This window comes from Biomphalaria glabrata, chromosome 2 (genome assembly GCF_947242115.1).
Source record: "Biomphalaria glabrata chromosome 2, xgBioGlab47.1, whole genome shotgun sequence".
NCBI classification, from domain to species: domain Eukaryota; kingdom Metazoa; phylum Mollusca; class Gastropoda; family Planorbidae; genus Biomphalaria; species Biomphalaria glabrata.
Genome location: NC_074712.1, coordinates 55,002,628 through 55,022,806, shown reverse-complemented (window position 1 = coordinate 55,022,806; position 20,179 = coordinate 55,002,628). Strand labels below are relative to the sequence as shown.

General features: G+C 35.0%; 1 protein-coding gene across 2 annotated transcripts in view; it reads right to left on the bottom strand.

Moving 5' to 3' along the window:
- The window catches only part of LOC106064536 (neprilysin-11-like), a 155,326-nt gene that overhangs the window by 102,314 nt on the left and 32,833 nt on the right, over nucleotides 1-20,179 (bottom strand). For both annotated transcript variants that reach the window (XM_056021487.1, XM_056021488.1), the window contains exon 3: nucleotides 14,741-14,818. In XM_056021487.1, the coding sequence (XP_055877462.1) occupies nucleotides 14,741-14,818 (78 nt within the window). The remainder of the gene's footprint in view (nucleotides 1-14,740; nucleotides 14,819-20,179) is intronic.

Below are 20,179 nucleotides of genomic sequence, written 5' to 3'. Positions count from 1 at the left end.
CTCATTTGTATTTCACTCTCCTGTTATAACTTTACTTTAATTAGTTTTTATTTGTCATCAGAAAATGTTATATTTGGTATTGAATTACAGAAGAATGCATGCTCTTTTTACATAAAGCAAATTAAAGTTTATAAATCCGAAAACCAAATTTAGTTTATTGGGAGTCAAATCAACGTTGGCATCGTCAATTAGGAGAGAAAGAGTTAAATACTATCTTCAAAACTGAAATGTTTTAGTCTATACATCCTTATCTTAAACACACATAGCTGGTATTCCCGCTGTCTTCCTTAAAGAGTTAAATAACAAGGTTACAAAGACAGTTTGTGTGGAAACACAAACTCAATATCAGCCCCCGAAGTGGTCCAACCAGGCAGGTAAAAAGGCAAGTTTCAATATTTTCAGAAAGGACATCAGAACTATCAAAGAAAAATGACAGAAAAGAATGGAGAAAGAAGGTTGACAGATCCAGCAGACGAAAGGAGAGGTGAAAGTGAAGTTAGGTGGCCTAACTAATGTCCTGTAATGAATATCTAATTGATCTGATTTTTTTGTTAATGGTCAATATCATAATCAAATCCTCAAGAAAAACAAATTTCCGTAAAAAAAAATAAATCCTTTAGTTACGTGCTTTCAGGAATGGATGGATGATCTGCAGTTCACGCGGTAATATGAAATACTACTTTTTAATTGTTGTTTTGAATTATGTCCAACTTATGTGCATACTAAATGAATTTTTCTCTTTGAAAAAAAAAGGAAACATTTTTTTGTGTAACTTTAGTAGTTAGTATGACAGAGCTTATTTAACTTAGGAATACATTTGTAAAAAAACAATTTGACAAACAATCTAAAATCACTTGCATAAATGTGTTGCAAATATGGTATTTAGTAATCTCCCCTACCAAAATGACTCCAAGGTTTCTTACTGTTAATAGTGAATAGTTGTAAAAGTGTTGTATTTTTATGAAAAAAACTGCTTGCATAAGTGATTTAAAAAATTAGATTTTTCGCTTTCAGAAAAGATAAAAGTAACCGTTGCATCAGAACTTTGAATGGTCTAAAATATTATAATGTCGGATTTTCACTATCTTTTCTAGTTTCTGATATCTAAACGGGACGGACGGACAGACAGGCCACACAAAACTAATAGCGTCTTTTCCCATTTCGGGGGCCGCTAATAAATAAAAGTTCAGAACCTTTTTGCGCACCGTCTTCTAAGTCTGGATCTAGAGGTCTATTTATTCAATTTCACGAGTATATTTCTACATTCGCTTAATCAGTTCAAAAAAGTTTTTTTTTCTTTTTACAAAGCTTATATCAACAAACTCTGTCTGTCTGTCTGGTAAAAAGTTTGTACACGTTATTTTCCCCACACCCAATCTGGAATAAAGCTGAAATTTCGCACAATTATTTATTTAAAAAGTAAAAGAAAAAATAATTACCAATTAGTTAATTAACTATTGGTAATTATTTCGTTTGATATCTTGAACAAGGGAAAGGCATTGTACTTGACAGATGTGGTGGTATAAGTTGAACTAGTCGACTCGAGCCCTGATTGATCATTTTTTTATGCAATTTAAAAAAAAATGTCATGTAAACATTCACAAAGATACCCCCTCCCCCCCCCTTTTTTTTTTCGAAACTGGTCCAGACATATGACATGATAATGTAGAATCTAGAAAGCTATGAGGTAAACAAAAATATTTCTACTTGCACAGACCAGATAATAAAGTGCATGACTGGTCAAACTAATTGATACAATTACACTTACTACAAGCTTTGTTGTAGTTGTTGTTTTTTAAGTATTTTTTTATATGTTCTTCTTGTTTTTGAATCATCATCCACTACTTATTAAAAGCAAAATTATCAATTTTACAAAGGTTGGTCGGCTGTACAAAGGAGTAATTGTTTCCTTTTTTCAAAAGTATTTTAAAAAACTATTTTAATGTCAGGTAGCTAGACAGGAAGTGACGTCTGCTGAAATGAAAAGTGTGGAGACTGAATAGAGGGAGTAAGTAGCTTTGAGTGCGATGAAAATATTTGAAGAACTTTGGACATCACAAGTTGGGATATGAGTACGCTGGTAGTAAAAGCCTGAAGTTATTTGTGTATACAATATGTAGTGCTTTTGCTTGCAAAGAAGGATTTCAACCACTAAGTCAAGTTTGAGTTACATCTTTAAAGTATTCAGATTTCTACTAGTAGTTGAGATGAGCTTTCTAGAAGAACATCATGCCTTCAAGACCCTAGCCAACAGCACCAGCTAACAATGGATGCTGAACAAAAACGCAAAAAAAGGCAACATATATTTCAATGTGAGAACCCTAAGCCGAAAACAAAATTTTTAATGTGAGGGCCAAGTAAAAACATTATTGTTTAGGTGAGGGCCAGGTACAACATTTTTTTAATTTGAGGGCCAAGTACAACATTTTTTAATGTGAGGGCCAAGTAAAAACATTATTGTTTAGGTCAGGGCCAGGTACAACCTTTTTTTTAATTTGAGGGCCAAGTACAACATTTTTTAATGTGAGGGCCAAGTTCAACATTATTGTTTAGGTCAGGGCCAAGTACAACATTTTTTAATGTGAGGGCCAAGTACAACATTATTTAATGTGAGGGCCTGGTACAACATTTTTAATGTGAGGCCCAAGTACAACATTATTGTTTAAGTCAGGGCCTGGTGAAACATTTTTTTAATGTGAGGGCCAAGTACAGCATTATTGTTTAGGTGATGGCCAAGTACAACATTTTTTAATGTGAGGGCCAAGTACAACATTTTTTTTATGTGAGGGCCAAGTACAACATTTTTTAATGTGAGAGCCAAGTACAACATTATTGTTTAAGTCAGGGCCTGGTGAAACATTTTTTTATGTGAGGGCCAAGTTCAACATTATTGTTTAGGTCAGGGCCAAGTACAACATTTTTTAATGTGAGGGCCAAGTTCAACATTATTGTTTAGGTCAGGGCCAAGTACAACATTTTTTAATGTGAGGGCCAAGTTCAACATTATTGTTTAGGTCAGGGCCAAGTACAACATTTTTTAATGTGAGGGCCAAGTACAACATTTTTTAATGTGAGGGCCAAGTACAACATTTTTAATGTGAGGGCCAAGTACAACATTTTTTTATGTGAGGGCCAAGTACAACATTTTTTAATGTGAGGGCCAAGTACAACATTTTTTAATGTGAGGGCCAAGTACAACATTTTTTAATGTGAGGGCCAAGTTCAACATTATTGTTTAGGTCAGGGCCAAGTACAACATTTTTTAATGTGAGGGCCAAGTACAACATTATTTAATGTGAGGGCCAAGTACAACATTTTTAATGTGAGAACCAAGTACAACATTATTGTTTAAGTCAGGGCCTGGTGAAACATTTTTTTAATGTGAGGGCCAAGTACAACATTATTGTTTAGGTGATGGCCAAGTACAACATTATTTTTTAGGTGAGGGCCAAGTACAACATTTTTTAATGTTAGGGCCAAGGGCAATTGTTTTCGTAATGTGAAAGTCAAACGCAGCATTCTTTTATCAATTTTTGTTTCTTTCATTTTATTCCGTATGTTTTTGGATTTTTCCCCGCTTTCAGCTATTTCTCTTCCCAAATTATGTTCTCAGCTCCTTGAAGAGGCGCCATGTCCCCACACGTTCACTTTACCGTTGGAATCGATTCTGTGCTCTTACCTACGCCCACTCGCATCGAACGCCTCTGTCGATACGGAGGAAACAAAGAACGAGCCTTGAAGAGCAAATGATGGACCGCACAACAATGGGTTGGCGGAGAGAGAGGGTTAAAAACGCAAGTTGTTTATCTGTGGTAAGCAGTAAAATTGTCTCTGCTGCAAATCGAAGATCCCCGTCTCACGCAGATAATAAACACCCTAGCCCCTCCCCTGCGCCCACATTCTACTGATGTTTGATCCGACATTAAAACTGTTTCAGGGCCCAGGCCTAAACTATATTTATGCCCTCTACTTAATTACCCTAATACCACTCCTCCTGCTCTGCTATGAACTCCTTCCGTTGCATGATAAACCATGCGCCACTGCGCCTAAACATTAAAGTCAACTACGTTCATTTGGGGTCTTTTGAAAAAACAAAAACAAAAAAAAACACAACTCTGTGTTGACTTCGGGGTAATGGGTTAATACTAGACTAACTGTACAACGAGTTTTTCATCAAGATGATATTGTGAAGACCGCATTTTTATTTGGGCTCGTAATTGTGAAAGGCGTGTCGTGAATTAAATGTGGATCCACATTTTTTGTGTGTGACCTCCTCCCCCCCCCTCCCATGGAAAAAAAATGTGGAGAAGAGTTAGAGAATCATCAAAAGAATCAAAACACCCCCCCCCCTTTTTTTTTCTCGATTATATCGACACGCTCGCGTCTATTTCATTCAGTTCGTGTGTTAAAGGGAAATAATAGTAAAGCAAGAAAAATAAAACAAAGGGACACAACTTTCAGACTAAAAGGGAGAGAACTAAAAAAAAAAAAAGTCAAATAATTTTTCGTCGTTTCCATTAGTTTTCCAGGGGATTGCAAGAAACTGAGACTTGCATGGAACAGGCGAATGAGTTTGAAGGGAATGCCTGTGTTTAAAAGAGACGTCCCAATTAATCATGGTAATACGCCACGACTATGCGGCTTAGATGAGCGAGAAGGTCAACAGGAGGAAGGGTGCGGCAGGGAGGAGGGTACTCTATTTGGAATCCTCCTGTCAAGTCAGTCCCATTTAGTTGTTGAGTTTAGAAGAGTAAATACACATTTCAAGAGAAATGGGAAATGAAATTATACCGTCTGACTGTTTTCATTCTAGCAAACTTGAATTAGTTTTTTGTTTTACGAAATTCAACAGTTTTTTTACGAAATGAACAAATATAAGAGCCATTGGTTAAGAATATCAAAGAATTAAAGGGGCCTATTTCTTGGTCATCGTATTCTCGGATTGACAAATCGGGCCTGACATGAAATAGTGGTGAAATATCTCATGATGCTTTAAACTTTAAACTTCGTACGGACAAAGATTTGAGCCTTGAAACGATTCATCACTGCAAAGAAAAACATCTTTACATGGCTCATATTTTGTGCTTTTGAGTTTATTTGTTTATGTTTATTTATTTGTTTGTTTATGTTTATTTATTTATTTATGCATAGCTATTTATTTATGTTTATCTATTTATTTATGTTTATTTATTTATTTATGTTTATTTATTTATTTATGTTTATTTATTTAATTATGTTTATTTATTTATTTATGTTTATTTATTTATTTATGTTTATTTATTTATTTCTGTTTATTTATTTATTTATGTTGATTTATTTATTTCTGTTTATTTATTTATTTATGTTTATTTATTTATTTATGTTTATTTATTTAATTATGTTTATTTATTTATTTATGTTTATTTATTTATTTATGTTTATTTATTTATTTATGTTTATTTATTTATTTATGTTTATTTATTTATTTATGTTTATTTATTTATTTATGTTTATTTATTTATTTATGTTTATTTATTTGTTCATGTATATTTATTTATTTCTTATTATCATGTCCAAGAGTTTAGGGTAGTTAATCGTAATTTTGAGATAAACTGAGCAGAAGTTTCCAGATAAGGCATCTATCCTTGGACTCTACCTTCTACTAGATGGGAGTCGATATCCTGTTAGCGTCTCTCGATCAAGTATGACTATTTGAAGAACGTTGTCTTGTGATGGCCATAAGGTGTTCGGTCTCTTTCCTGGCCATCGAGTAAGCTTTTCTATTTCGAAATAGGATAAATTGGGGGGGGGGGGTGTTACAATAATATTTTTTTGTCTCCAAGGACATCACATTACGTTCTGAACTGATGGTCCTTCAGGACATGTGGGAAGTCGCCTGACGATATCATTTGTGTTTCCACGGGTACTGTTGACTTTTGAAAAGACATAGAAGCGCTAAGGTTTGTGTCTCATGTTTAACTTGAACGCTACAATGTTTCCCACCCAAGTGTTTGTGTCACAAGACAAGAATCTCATAGAAAACTTATCCTTTGCATTGAGAAGCTTTGATTGGCAGTGAGTAGCATTGATATAAGTATGAAAAGTGCTTCCTTGACCTCACCTTCACCTATCCTTTAGTCTGATGAACCGTTGAGGCACCACAGATAATCTGTCAACCGTCTTTCTCCATTCCCCTATATTTTGCCTTGAATACTGTTCCAATGACAGGCCCGTCTATTCTTTTATGATAAGTACTAGGTTGCTATACTAACAGTTACTGTTTTAAAATCTATACGTCGTTTGAACACATACATGTACTAGAAATAAGAGCTTCTAAGCATTGATAAGTTCACCGAATCTTGTTGTACCATGTGACGAAAGGTTTTCCACCTCAACACCTGGACTCTAATGTCGTGTAGGAAACTTGATCATCCATTATCAACCATCAATACTTAAAACGACATTCCCATCAATACTTAAAACGACATTCCCAAACATTTTGTGTGTGCCTGGGTCACTATTTCTTTCTGTTTATTTAGTCCACGTGACCACGTCATTGTGTTTGATCTCAGGATTGTGGGTAATTTATACTCAAGTTACCAGATACTGTTAGAGACGCAGCTGTTTGATCCAAACAAGAGCAAGGTCCCAAAACAATCTCAAATCTCTGAATCCAAATAAAAATGTTGAAAGAGCTATTGCAATCTACTGTCTACTTAGAGTTTCTTTTTTCGGTCTAGATCAATGAAATTGACGTTAATCGAATATATTGATTTTTTTTTTTCATTTGAAGATTTCTCGATTGAAATGAATCCCGGACTCCACTGCATTGAGAAGTTAATATGGTTAATAACAAAGACATGTAGCACAGGAGGAACCATAGGATCTGACAAACTCCTCGCCGCCCCTTTCTGGTCTCTCTCTCCCCTGACGCTAAGTAAATCAAACCTAGATCAATCCCAACCTCGCCCTGACCTTCGACCCCAACTCGTTCACTATCTCACGCTAAAATAAAACTTTTCTCTCGTATTTTTTTTTCCTCCGTTCTCTTAACTTCAGAGGCAATTTGCATCCGGTCAGAGTGGGTCACCGCTTGAAAAGGACGGACGCTGGAAGTTTCTTTTGTCCCCGCGGAGAAGTTCAATGTGGTAATTTTTAAAAGATGCTGTCTGGTGCCGGTGTAAGGGGGTGCCGCTGCTCCCCCCCCCTGCTCCTTGGCAATAATCCTGTGATGTCCAGCAGTGTCAAGAGAGGAGGGTAAATATTGAGGAGGAAGCTTCTTCCTCGAGAACACGTCCTCAGTAAGATGCCTGTACTAACTGATATGATAAGAGATGGAGCTTTCGTGTCATTTCATTGCTTAACCAAGTTTCTATATATATAAGCCTCGAGAGTTTTTTTTATAGAAGATCTTACTGTCGAAGAGTTCATTCATATCTTCTATGTTAGATGCCTGGTTGTGTAGTAGGCACTTTCGCCTGACATCATGATGGCCTGGAGTTTAAAAACTGACTTCCCTCATCTCCTACTGAAGTGTTTAGGGTTTAGGTCTATGACGTAGTAATCCTCGTCTCTTAACGAACCTACATGAATTCGTATAACATTATAAAACACACATTATGTACTCCTATTTTTACTTGAGTTTAATCATCTTAATTATCTTAATCTATTGTCACATGAAGTGCTTGTGGAAAAAAAAATAGTCTCCAATTATCTCAGAAGTCAGGTATTAACAACCCACTCCCAAACTGACTTGAAATAAACGTTGCACTTTTGAAAAAGAATCGCAAAGGGAAGGTAATCGATATCCTTTCAATAAGTTAGCAGACGAGCAATACAGAGTTATATATAGTTCAATATTACATTATTGTTTTTGAATTTTTTTGGTTGACGTTGTCGGCATCAGATTCTTGTCTTTTATTTAGTTATTCTACATTTTCTTTTCAGCGTATCGTTCTTTTCTAAAAGAAATAAAATTACTTAAAGTTAAATATTGTAATTTTATTTTAAAGGGAAATATAGTATAATACAAAGTATACAATGTTGCATTATAGAGTTGACATCTAATAGGCTTAATTAACTTAAACACAGATTTGAATGAAACCTTGAAATCTTCTACATATCAAATATACACACTGAACACGACAATATATCTACAGGTCTCAAAATCTGGTAGAAAATCAGGTAGAAAGGACTTTGCAATCTATAAAGCAGACGATGTAAATGTCATCCGTTTCTTTTTTTGACCGTTAACAAAAGTGTCATGTAGCCCAGGGGTCGGCAACGTGCGGCTCGCGAGCCACATGCGGCTCTTTGGATGTTAAGCTGCGGCTCTTTAGTTCCATGTGCAAATATTATTTATTTTATCGAAAATAAAAGCATTTAAAAATCGTTCTGATTCGATATTATCTCTCAGCCACTTGTACTCGATTTTCAGCGCCCCCGCCCCCATGTCTTGAAATGTAAGTATTTGCAGGTGGAAGATATTCAACTTTCTTCTGCCTTATAACTTGCTCAGATGAGTCTTGCCACATAAAAGTCACGGCACAAGTTAAACTTTTTGTCACATATATGCCTTCCCAAGATCCAAAAGAAAAACTTCTAGGATTTCTACCGCTCTCGTAACAAACTATAGGAGAAGATACAGCTAATGGCATGCAAAAAATACTTTGAAGACACTGTAATCTATATAAATAAAATCGTTTCAATAGCAACTGATGGAGCCAGAAGTAGGACAGGAAAAAATAAAGGAGCAACTACGATACTTTGGCGCAAAATAAACCAAGAAATTATTACGTTTCACTACATAATACACCTTTGTGTCAAAAAATCTCCGGCCAAAATAGTTGAGGTCATAAATTTGGTAATCAAGATTTTTAACAGTATCTTGTCAAAAGCACTCTATCATTGTCAGTTTAAAGAATTCTTAACGAAATGGAGACTCAGTATTCTGACCTCCTTCTTTACAATTAAGTGCTATGATTTTCTAAAGGTAAGGCGTTGAAACGTTTTGCTTTGTGCTTGAATGAAATAAATACATTCCTAAATGATAAAGCCATTAATCACCCTGAATTAGAGAACGACAAATGAATGCAAGCATTTTACTTTATGGTGTATATAACAGTGAAATCAAATGAACTGAATCTAAAACTACAAGGAAAGGGATACCAAGTCTATGTTTTGGCAGAAGAATTCGTTTGTTTTGAAGAAAAAAAAATCTTTTGCAGAAATTATTCAGAGGGGTCAATTAATTCATTTTCGTGTAAAGCAATATTGCAATGAAACCAGTGCAACTATTGACACTAGGTACTTCAACACAGAAAAAAAAATGAATTTATTTGAGCAATTTAAAACTAACAAAATGGCAGTAGCATTTATAAAAAAAATCTTCTCAACACTGATAGTACCGAAATCCACATCAAACCATCTGAAATTGATCCTGGATCTCTAGACATGCAATTGATCGCTTTAAAAAGTAAAACTTTGTGTTGTCAAAATATACAGAGTTGAAAATCAAGTTGGAAGAGCTCCAGAAATGTATATAACGCAACAAAAGTGGACAGCTTTAAAAGAAATGCCACGAGATGAGGCACTTATATTCAACGCATGGCATAGTCTTCCAGATTGCTACAGTCAGGTGAAAAAGATGGCATTTGGAAGGCTGACTATCATCGAATCGTCATATTTGTGCAAGCAATTAAAAGTAAAGTAAGATGCCAACTAACAAATGAAAATTTAGAGTAGGCCTATTGTTTGAAACTAAAAACAAGCTATATGAGCCAAATTTGTCCAAACTTCCTTAAACCATGCAAAGCCATAGTTATCACTGAATTTGTTTTGCTCAATTGTTTGTTATTAAAACATAGGTTAGTGTTGTATGTAAATGTTTAATTGTTTAAATTTTATACTGAAATTAGTAATTATCCAATAAAACCATATATATATATATATATATATATATATATATATATATATATATATATATATATATATATATATATATATATATATGTATATGTATATATACTATAGGGCCTATAAAATCTAATTGTTTGTGTAAAACACTATTTATATAAAGATAAATTGATATTTTCTCTTTTAAATGAATATATTCTTTTTCTTTTCATAAGATAAACTTTATTAATGCAAGTACTATTTATTGTTTGGAAGAAAAAAATCTTGTGGCTCTTCAAAGGCGTTGAAATTTTGTAAATTGTAAGTTTTGGCTCTTCCGAATCAAAAGGTTGCCGACCCCTGATGTAGCCAGCAAAGCGACCAACTGCGGTTACTTCCTCACACAGATCTTAGGTGACCATTAACGTTTGGCTGGACTCTGGGGCGTTCTAAAAAGTCCAAAGCTCAAGACTTCGACGGTTTAGAAGTGCTTATCACCCAGCAACCTCGCCCCTGATTTCAATGAAATCCAAACATTTAAACATTTCTCTCCACTGACCTATATGTGTTCTTACCACTTTGTGTTCAGATGTGTCCCTGTTTTAGATTCCATCCCATTTCAGCAGTCGCTCCACCAATTTATACCCAATACATGCTACAGTATCGAAACACATGCATTACACAAGTTAAACACACCCCATTGTAATTACCTATGTTGTTGTTGTACTTTCCGATATCATTATTGTATTAACCAAAGACTTTGACTGCACTCTGTATAAATGCATTGTTTCCCTACAAATCCGCTTATTTTTTTAACGCATCTATTAAAGTAAAAATTTAAAAAAATAAAATCTAGTAAATACTGCAAAAAGTTTCACATTTCTCTCAGTTCGATATCTGCTCTCTAATTCTCCCCATCGACTTTACGGTTGGTAATAAAGGGAACTAACTTTTCGTGATACGAGTTAAAGGACTAAAGCATCAAAACCAACCATTACGCTACAGAAGTGCATGTTAATGACTATATTATATCTAGGCATAAAATTCGTTAATAATAGCTCTTTGCTTCGAGAATCCTGTTTATAAATATAATTCACATATTGATGTCTTTTTTTCTATACATGACGAAGGCATATTTTTGTTTCAGACTATAAGACGTGTTGGATCTACAAGCCCTTCTAAAGTGCACTTATGCTCTGGGTGATACAGAATCTGAACAGCTGTTAAAAACTGGCTCGGTTTTTTGAAAAATCTTTATGTTTGCAAACAAACAAGGTCCCCGCTTCTCTTTACCAAGGGTTTGCCAATCACAACTTTAGCAGAGACAAGGAGAGTGGTCTACTAGCTTGTAAGTAAGTAGGAACATCGACTTAGTCAAGGAAAGTGTTGAACTAGCTCCTTGTCGAGTAGTGAGTTTAAGCATCGGCTCTCACACAATACACATTATGTGTGCATACGAAAAGTAAAACGATGGCTCTCAAACTGTCTGGCGTTGTTCTATAAAGAAAATTAAGGCTCCCTTTTCAAACCTTGCAATCTATAGGGCAGATGATATTAAGGTAATCTGTTTCTTTGGCCAACGGTTAACGAGCAGGGTGTCCAAACGTCTTTGATTTCCCCACCTAAAGTCAGGTACTCATTAGAGTTGGGTGGACTCAGGGGCGCCCTAAAATCCCGAAATTCAAAATCCCAGTTTTTACCAAGATGTGAACCCAGGACTCCAGGAAGCCAAGCGCTTAACCACTCAGCCACCGCACCCACGACGTTGTACTATAGTATATTATAATCAACGTGTCAAGAAAATGTCATATGGTTTTAGACAAAGTGGCCAAATTCTTTATGTTAATGAATTAATTAAACTTTTTCTTTATCTCTATCAACTAGAATTCGGCTAAAGGTGTCATAATAGACCTGGAACTCGTTGCACATTCATCGGCTCATGAGTCCACTGGACATACATGGAATTTCATGGAATAGAATGTCGAAAATGCTATAATGATGGTTATGTACGATCTAATTGAATAAATAAATCTTTAATTTTATTTTAACTTTAATGTAAATATTTGAGATGAAAAAGAGGTGGGGTAATATATTCTCTAACATTCATTAGTAAAAGCAAAATAATCACTCTATAAGATGTATAAATGAGAAAATTTCTTTTTTTTTTTTAAAGTATATTTTAAAAATATTTGTCTTGTGTATTTCAATGTTACGACTAAACCCAAATAAGATGAGGAAACCTTTGTGTCCCGGGAAACGCGTACCACAAAGATTTGAGAATCACTAAGCAGGTAGTAGCATTCTCACTCCAAGATTTCTTGATTAATAAATCAATCATTTGGTTAATTACGCCAGGTTCCGGAAAGTACTTAGCGGAGAGCGGGTTTGAGTTAGCGGGGATCGGGGTGGGAGTGTCGATAATTTAAGCGTGTGGAGGGGGCGGCCTCTGTGGTCTTTTTGTGTGACGTAGGCTACCCCCCCCCCCCTTCCCCTGTCACAGCACTACCTCGTGAATTCATTGAGAATTAAGAAGTCAAAAAAAAAAAGAGCTAGAAATAAAGCGCCAATTAAATGGATTGTAAACGAGAATTTCCTCCCTTTCTCCCTCGCAATGGCGCAACATCCTAGTTGTGTCATAGGGAATGTAAGGGAAGTGATAGACTGGGGGGGGCTGGGGGGGGGGCTGGGGGTGAGAGAGAGATCGATCTGTTCCAATATCTAAGAAGGAAGTCTTACAGATTATATATACAGTGTTACTATTGCGATATGCACATGATATTTCTACATGATATTTCTACAGGGATAGGTCAATAAAAAAAAAAGCGAAATGATTGTCATAATAAAAGAAGACTCGTTCTCGCCCGTCAGTGAGACGTGTGGATGCAGTGCCAAAATATGACAGATGAATGTTGGAAACAGAAAGATTCAATGAGTGGGGGGCGGGGGGGATGTTTAGGTGAGGAGAGTAAGAGAGATGCACACACTTAGAGAAAGAGAGATCAAGTCCGAAAAGACAGATGAAAAAAAGAGAGATAGCGAAAGAGATATTGGCTCGTACCAATACGATATTAAACATTAGGACGTTGTGATCTAAAATTAACATGCACTGTGCTATGGCGTTTCAACAAGAAGGAATATAAATACTCTTAAAAGCTGGTCTCAAAAGGGTGTATACCACAATAGTGTCCGTCTAAATGTCCAGAATGAGGCTCCAAATCGGTCTTTTCAACAAAGGTGTGGAGGCAAAGACTTCACCGCTGCCTTTTGGGACAATGCAAGTGAAAGCGGCTTGTTCTAGAGACCATGTAGGCGAACTTGGTCAGAACCCAAAAAATCGGACCAGGAAAGAAGTGTCTATCCATACAGGAAACAGCTACACTGGCTTGCCCTAGTTGGTAGACATAGTAGTAACAAGGAAACAGAAGATATTGATACAGGCAAGACTCAGAGTACAGAAATACAGAGACTCTGCCCTCCCCCTGAAATCAGAAGCGATTCAAACGTTAACGATGGGCCAAAAACATGTTAATTATTTTTTCTGGCCCTATTGCACCTTAATAATATAATATATATAATAATATTACTAATGCTGAAATATGTTTTTACTGATATGCACCAATTTATTTATTTTCCTGTATTTAAACGAAGAATTAAGGAGATAAATATTTCATCAACCATGGAATTTACACATAAACGTTTTACATACTCACTTGCACACATGAACACACTCACTGAGACACATCAATACTCCACAATTCTCTGACCAAAACCAATCAACCAATCAGCAGTTGAAGATAGATGTGAAGAATAACCCCTAAAACCTGGACCTCCCTGATTTGACCAAAATTTTTCTGCTCGCCCCAATACGATATTGAACTGGAGATTCAGTTTGGCATCAATCCTAGGAATGTATCTCTTCTGTTTGCTTGGGACCGCTACGTAGTAGATATATGTTCGCTGTCTGTGATGAGATGTTTGCTTACTATGTAACGTATTTACTGTACTAGGTCCGCCATAAATCAAAGAAAAACTCTAAACTTTTGCCCACTGAATATTCTTTACAGACATTGCACTGCGCAAGAAACAGAAGGTCCTCAGAGGACACTTTTCTAATGCAAAGGACACTGGAAGTTTAAAAAATCTAAAAATGGGCCTTTAGGTCTTATAACTTTGTTGAATCTGAAATAATTGGAAAGTGTGCACTGTACATGTTTTTGTACACCCAAATATTGCACTCTTTATAATTTCTATGACTCGGGGGTCACTTTTCTTAGATGTTGGTAGTTGTCAAGAAGTTAACCTGTAGATAGTGTCCCTTTGCATTTTTCTGGTGCAAAAGTATTTTACTAATTCTTCCGTCAATCAAAACTCAATTCTGTTTAAATTTGTTTTTGTAAGTATGAATATGATAAAATTATGTAATTATGTTTACCTGACCTATATGTTGTGATACACCGATGCGTGGACAAAGAAGTCACAGTTATTAAATTACCACATTCTGATTTAATTTGACTTTCAAACTCATAATATAGTAATTAAATAAAATCACAGCCCTAATTATAACACCAACAATTCGTATAGTGTTCAAATGGGTTAACATACAATACATTTGTATAAAGTGTTGATTTCTCTATGAAAAAATAAAATTCAATTTTATAATCGATGATACAGGATTCTGTTGCTTATAATAAAAAAAAAATATATATACAAATTAAACTAACGATAAAAATAGTCAAAATTCGACAATGTTATTTAGATCTATATCTTTTTTGGTTAAGACTGTAACACTCTATGCTGAACAAAAGACCAAACTCCGAAAGAAAAAGGGGGGGAAAAAAAGCAAAAGGCGAAGGTTTTAAACCATTACCTCACACGGATTGGCCGAGACGTTCATTCTGTTCAGTATACTTGATGACGTTTTCAGACATGACGTAGTCTCACACACCTGGAGAGATAGAGCAGAGGAAATACGTTTTAATCTGGGGTTGTTGTTTTTTTTTTTTTTTGTGTCTTTTTGTAGGAATATGACTAGGTTTATTTTTACCCCCCCCCCCCACCTTATGGCTTGTTTTATGACCACATCGTACTTAAGTAAACTCAAATTTTTTTTAACGAAATAATGGGGGTGGGGTGCGAAGGTACTCGGATCATAATTTACAACATATATTGTTTATTTATGCCGTACTTTTATACAATTCGAAACAAAGCAGTTGGATTTATAGTAAATATAGATCTTAAACATGTAACCCCTTCTGTTGCTTCTACAAGCCAGTGTTTCCCAAACCTTTTCCTTAACGGAATAATTCGCACATTCTGAGTATTTAACGGAACAATTCGCACATTCTGAGTATTTAACGGAACAATTCGCACATTCTAAGTATTTAACGGAACAATTCGCACTTTCTGAGTATTTAACGGGACACTTTGCTTATTTTTTAGAGAGGTTTATTAACATGGTGGCCAATTTGTAAATTAATCCAGTAGTTCGTGGAACACCTATTCAGGCCAGGCGGAACTCTAGGGTTACGCGGAACACAGTTTGGGAAACACAGCTATAAGCTATTGTTTCTCCTAATTCGCTAAAAAATGAAGATTGCTAGTTGATGAGCAGGCATCAGTTAAATAATAATTTTAAAAAGTCAAAACTTTTTTATATGGCATTGTTTCCTTTATTTTTGGTTCTATATTTTCATCCCACTCCCCCTTTGAAAGTTAGCAGAAGTCAGAAAACTTTTCATTTCTGTTTTAGAAAACATGTATGTAGATCACTATATCAATCTACATGTGTAGCTACATGTGTTACTAACTTCACATAACTAATCAGACAAACGTTTTAGCCGATATTTAAAGTCCTCTATAAAATATTCAAGAGGCGAAACCTAAAAAAAAAACAAACTAGAAACTACTCCGTAAATAAGAAAGTCTGAGAAATAGAGACGAGCAATGCCATGATATAAATCCAAACAATTATTTAAAAGCCAAGAAATTAACTTGAAAATTTGATACTTTTTTATTATAACAAAAAGAAATTCAAAATAACTATTTCACTTTCTACTGCTGAGTAGAACATCCTGACATTAGTTTTGTGGAAATAATAGCTGGGCTGAACATCATGACAAGAGTTTAGAATGTGACACCAGTGGACATGTAGCTGGGTTGAATAACCTGACATAAGTTTAGAATGAAACACAAATGGACATGTAGCTGGATTGAATATCCTGACATAAGTTTAGAGAGTAACATTAATGGACATGTAGCTTGGTTGAACATCATGACAAGAGTTTAGAATGTAACACCAGTGGACATGTAGCTGGGTTGAACATCTTGACATAAGTTTAGAATGTAAAACCAGTGGACATGTAGCTGGGTTGAACATCTTGACATAAGTTTAGAATATAACACCATATATATATAAGAATATAACATGTAGCTGGGTTTAACTTTAGAGATCGATGCTGTGTGGACAGTGTGGCTCCAAACAAGACATCATTAAAACTAAATTTCTCTGCCGGAAGTGGCGCGCACCCATCTTGAGCTGCCAAACGTCCTTTGCGGCTCCCCCTTTCGTTAATCGTCACATCAATTTTTTAAAAGGAGGAGAGAGAGAGGGAGGGAGAGAGAGAGGGAGGGAGAGAGAGAGGAAGAGAGAGAGAGAGGGAGAGAGAGAGAGGGAGAGAGAGAGGGAGGGAGAGAGGAAGAGAGAGAGAGAGAGAGAGAGAGGGAGGGAGAGAGACTGGGAAAGGTTAAGGCAAGAGAGAACGAAAGTGTGTTCGCCTTCCATTGAAATGTTTGTTCACCTTATTTCTATTATTTTTATTGTGTAAATGTTTTGTAACATTTTTTTAAAGTTTTTTTTTTGTTCAGTTCCCACAATGCACCTGAGACTGAATTCCTGTTTCTCTGTGTTTATCAAAGATTTATGTAACACGCTAATGAGCCCAAAACAGGAATTCTGGGAATTGACGGACGTTCATTGTGGCTACTGACAATTGTAAGGGGAAATAATCGTACTTCATAGATGCAAGCGATGGTAAATTGCTTCCCTTGAGATGCTCCCAAACAATAAATAAGTCAGAAACATCCGAGCCTGTATTTATGGGTTTTGTTTATTGTTTTTATTGATCAATAAATTTAAAGACAAACTTACGATTTAAAAAAAAAAAACAATAATTGTAAATAACATAGATTTACCCCACATTTTTATCATAACAGAAATATTTTTAAATATTTAAAATTAATAGACGCAACAATTACTATAGTTGTAAAATCAGACATTGCTTCAAATGTGAAGATTGGTATTTTGCCATATGCCCAACAAAACCTCAGATAGACGGGCTCGAACTCCGAACGATCCAGCAGTGCAAAAAAAGGCATTCTATTATAATCAGTTGTAGCACAAACAGAGAAGATATATTTGAAGTTTTATATAATTGTGACGACTGGCGATTTATACACTAAATTACACGCCAAATTGCATGGCGATTGTAAAACGGAAATTCCCAAACACTCTAACTATAGCACTAGAATATACTCATCTTATCACACTAAGGTTGGTTCAAGAATTGAAGAAAAAAGAATAGGTGGTGTTCACTTATTGGTCCAATCAGTTCCTAGTTCTTACAAAGCTTGTATCCACTCTGTCTGTCTGTCTGTCTGTCCGTACGTCTGTCTGCCTATTTGTGTTGTACAAGTTTTGAACAAGTTTTTTCTCCCATTTCCCATTCTTGGATCAAGTTAAAACTTTGCATAATTATTCTTTTAACCTGACAAGACATGAAAGTTGATAAATGGCATTAGATGGCATAAATGGATGGCTGCCTGGTCGTGCGGTTTGCGCGCTGAACTGTCGTTCGCATTTATCGACGGTCGAGAGTTCAAACCCTGCCCGCTCCCATCCCCCGTCGTCCTGCGGGAGGTTTGGACTAGGAAGTAAACTATCTTCAACTCTGAAGGAACATCCGAAACATGTAAAACATTTCACAACATTAAAAATATATAATTCATAAATAAATCTGTATTTTATGCACAGGGCACTCCAAAAAAAAAACTTGCTATTTACCAATCAATGTTATTATTTTTTTCTTATAAAAGTTTAGATCTAATAAAATTGATTTCCCCTGCATTGTTATTGTGGATGTTGAAAAAGGTCATTGTAGTTTTTTTTTCCTGTTTCTCTATTAGTTCTTTGAACGGAGTTACAACTGATAATGAGGATTTAATGCTAATATAAAAAAAATCTATTTCTATTTGCTTTAAAAAACTAAGCATTCTTTGAAGAGAGAATTCCATTTAAAAATCTGTATTATTGACCTTTTAATCTAAATCGCAAACACAATAAGAGTTAAAAGTGGGGTTTTATCTTGTCAATTAATATAGTATCTTTTTTTTAATTGTATTACTTTCTTTTTCCTGTTTTGCATGTCCTATAACTAAGAAGCTATGGTGTACTTGGCAACGAAGCATTTTATATATGATTTAGTGATTTAAAAATAAAAAGTATGAAGGGATGGTGCTGCCACACAAATAGGGTATAAATCAATAGATCCTTGAACACAAAAAAATAGAGGAGCTGTTTTAATAATTAGGCTAAAGGGGGGGGGGGGGGAAGCTCTTTCTGGTTTACAGAAAATTTCTGGTGTCAGAATTTTCCATGTTAACACTTCTTGCAATTAATGCAACATGGCTTAGAGATCCCGTGACAAAAAAAAAGGCGTGTCCCTTCCAGCTGTTTTCTCAGCAGTGATCACGTGTTCCAGGCGGGTTACAGAACATCTTCAAGCAGACGTCAAAAAAAAGAAATTTAAACTAAGTAAAAAAAAAAGCCAAAAAGCTCACTCCTTTTTTTATCAGACTATTACAAAAAAAAAAATAATAATTTAAATAACCGGATTAAGAAGAACTGCAGCCAAACTGAATCAACACTTGCCTGAAGTTAAATATTTTTAGATGCTTTAAATCTAGTGTAAATATTATGATTTACATTGTCTGCTTTATAGCACATTTTTTTTTTCTGTAGTTCTAAGAATTTTTTTTTTCTTAAGATTAAAAGTTTTTGGTGTTTGAGTTTTAAGTTTAAAGAAGTCTCTTTTGTTACTGGGGAAAACTGGGCGAAAAGGTTTCTTCTATATTCTATTTGTAAAACTGATAATATGTTTAGGAATACTAAAAAAAACAACAACCTCAAAACGAGAGAACAAGATGTAAAGAAAAAGGTTTACAAAAAAAGTAATAGAGGTTCTTAGCAGCCTCTTAAAAGGAAATTGTTTCGTGCAGTCTGTCCGTCTGCCTGTCACGTTTTGATCTAAGAAAATGAAAAGTGGTAATTTAAATATTATATTCAAGAAAGCGATCCCATGATTTTTTTTTCATTTAATGAATTAATCTTTACCTATCTTTATTCATTTATTTTGATGACGTTTGTGACAAATTCATCTGTCAAAAAAAAGAAAAAAAAATAGATAGCGCTCTTCTAATGAAAATTCACCTTCATATTCGTTCTGCTAATTAATATCCTGTTTGGTCTTTGTTTTTTTTTTTTGTTTGTTTTTTTTTTGTTGTTGTTTTTTTGTTTTTGTTTATTTTTTTTTTGCATATCAAACGACGAACACACTGGTGGCCACCTACGAGTTTGTGTTCTTACACAAACCGCCTTTAATATCCCATTTGCTATTTATCAGTTTCTTTGCAAGAAAAACTTTAAAAAAAATAATAAAAGACATAAAAGAGAGACAGTGACAAACTAGTAAGTTATTATGAGTATATCTTCTGCTTGTTAATTAAACCATGAAAGTAGACTTCAACTGACGACTCTCAAATTGAGACGTTGGTATTTATACTTTGGACTATTTGATTTATTTTTTTTTTAAATCATCAATATCTGAGGGAAACCAAATGTGCAGGGAGACAACTCCTCACTTAATTATCATCTTTTTGATCCAATTAGCTGCACGTGCCTCGACATAGATGATCGATGTGACCCTCCACCCCCTCCCAACCGATGACGCACGAGTTGACTCAATGCAGCCTCCACACACGAGTTCTTCTGTTGACTCTGGGAAGTTGTTTATATCAAGAAGCACCCGAGTCCTGTGGACTCCTCAAGAAATTTGTTGAATGCATTTTGCAAATTCATGTTTCTCCTTTATTAAAACAAGTGGCATTATTAAGTTCTTTATTGAAAGAAGAGGCATTATTAAGTTCTTTATTGAAAGAAGAGGCATTATTAAGTTCTTTATTGAAAGAAGAGTCCGCTATGTATTCTGATCTTTGTGTTAAGTAGTGTCTGCTCTAATTTGAGTTCTTTGTT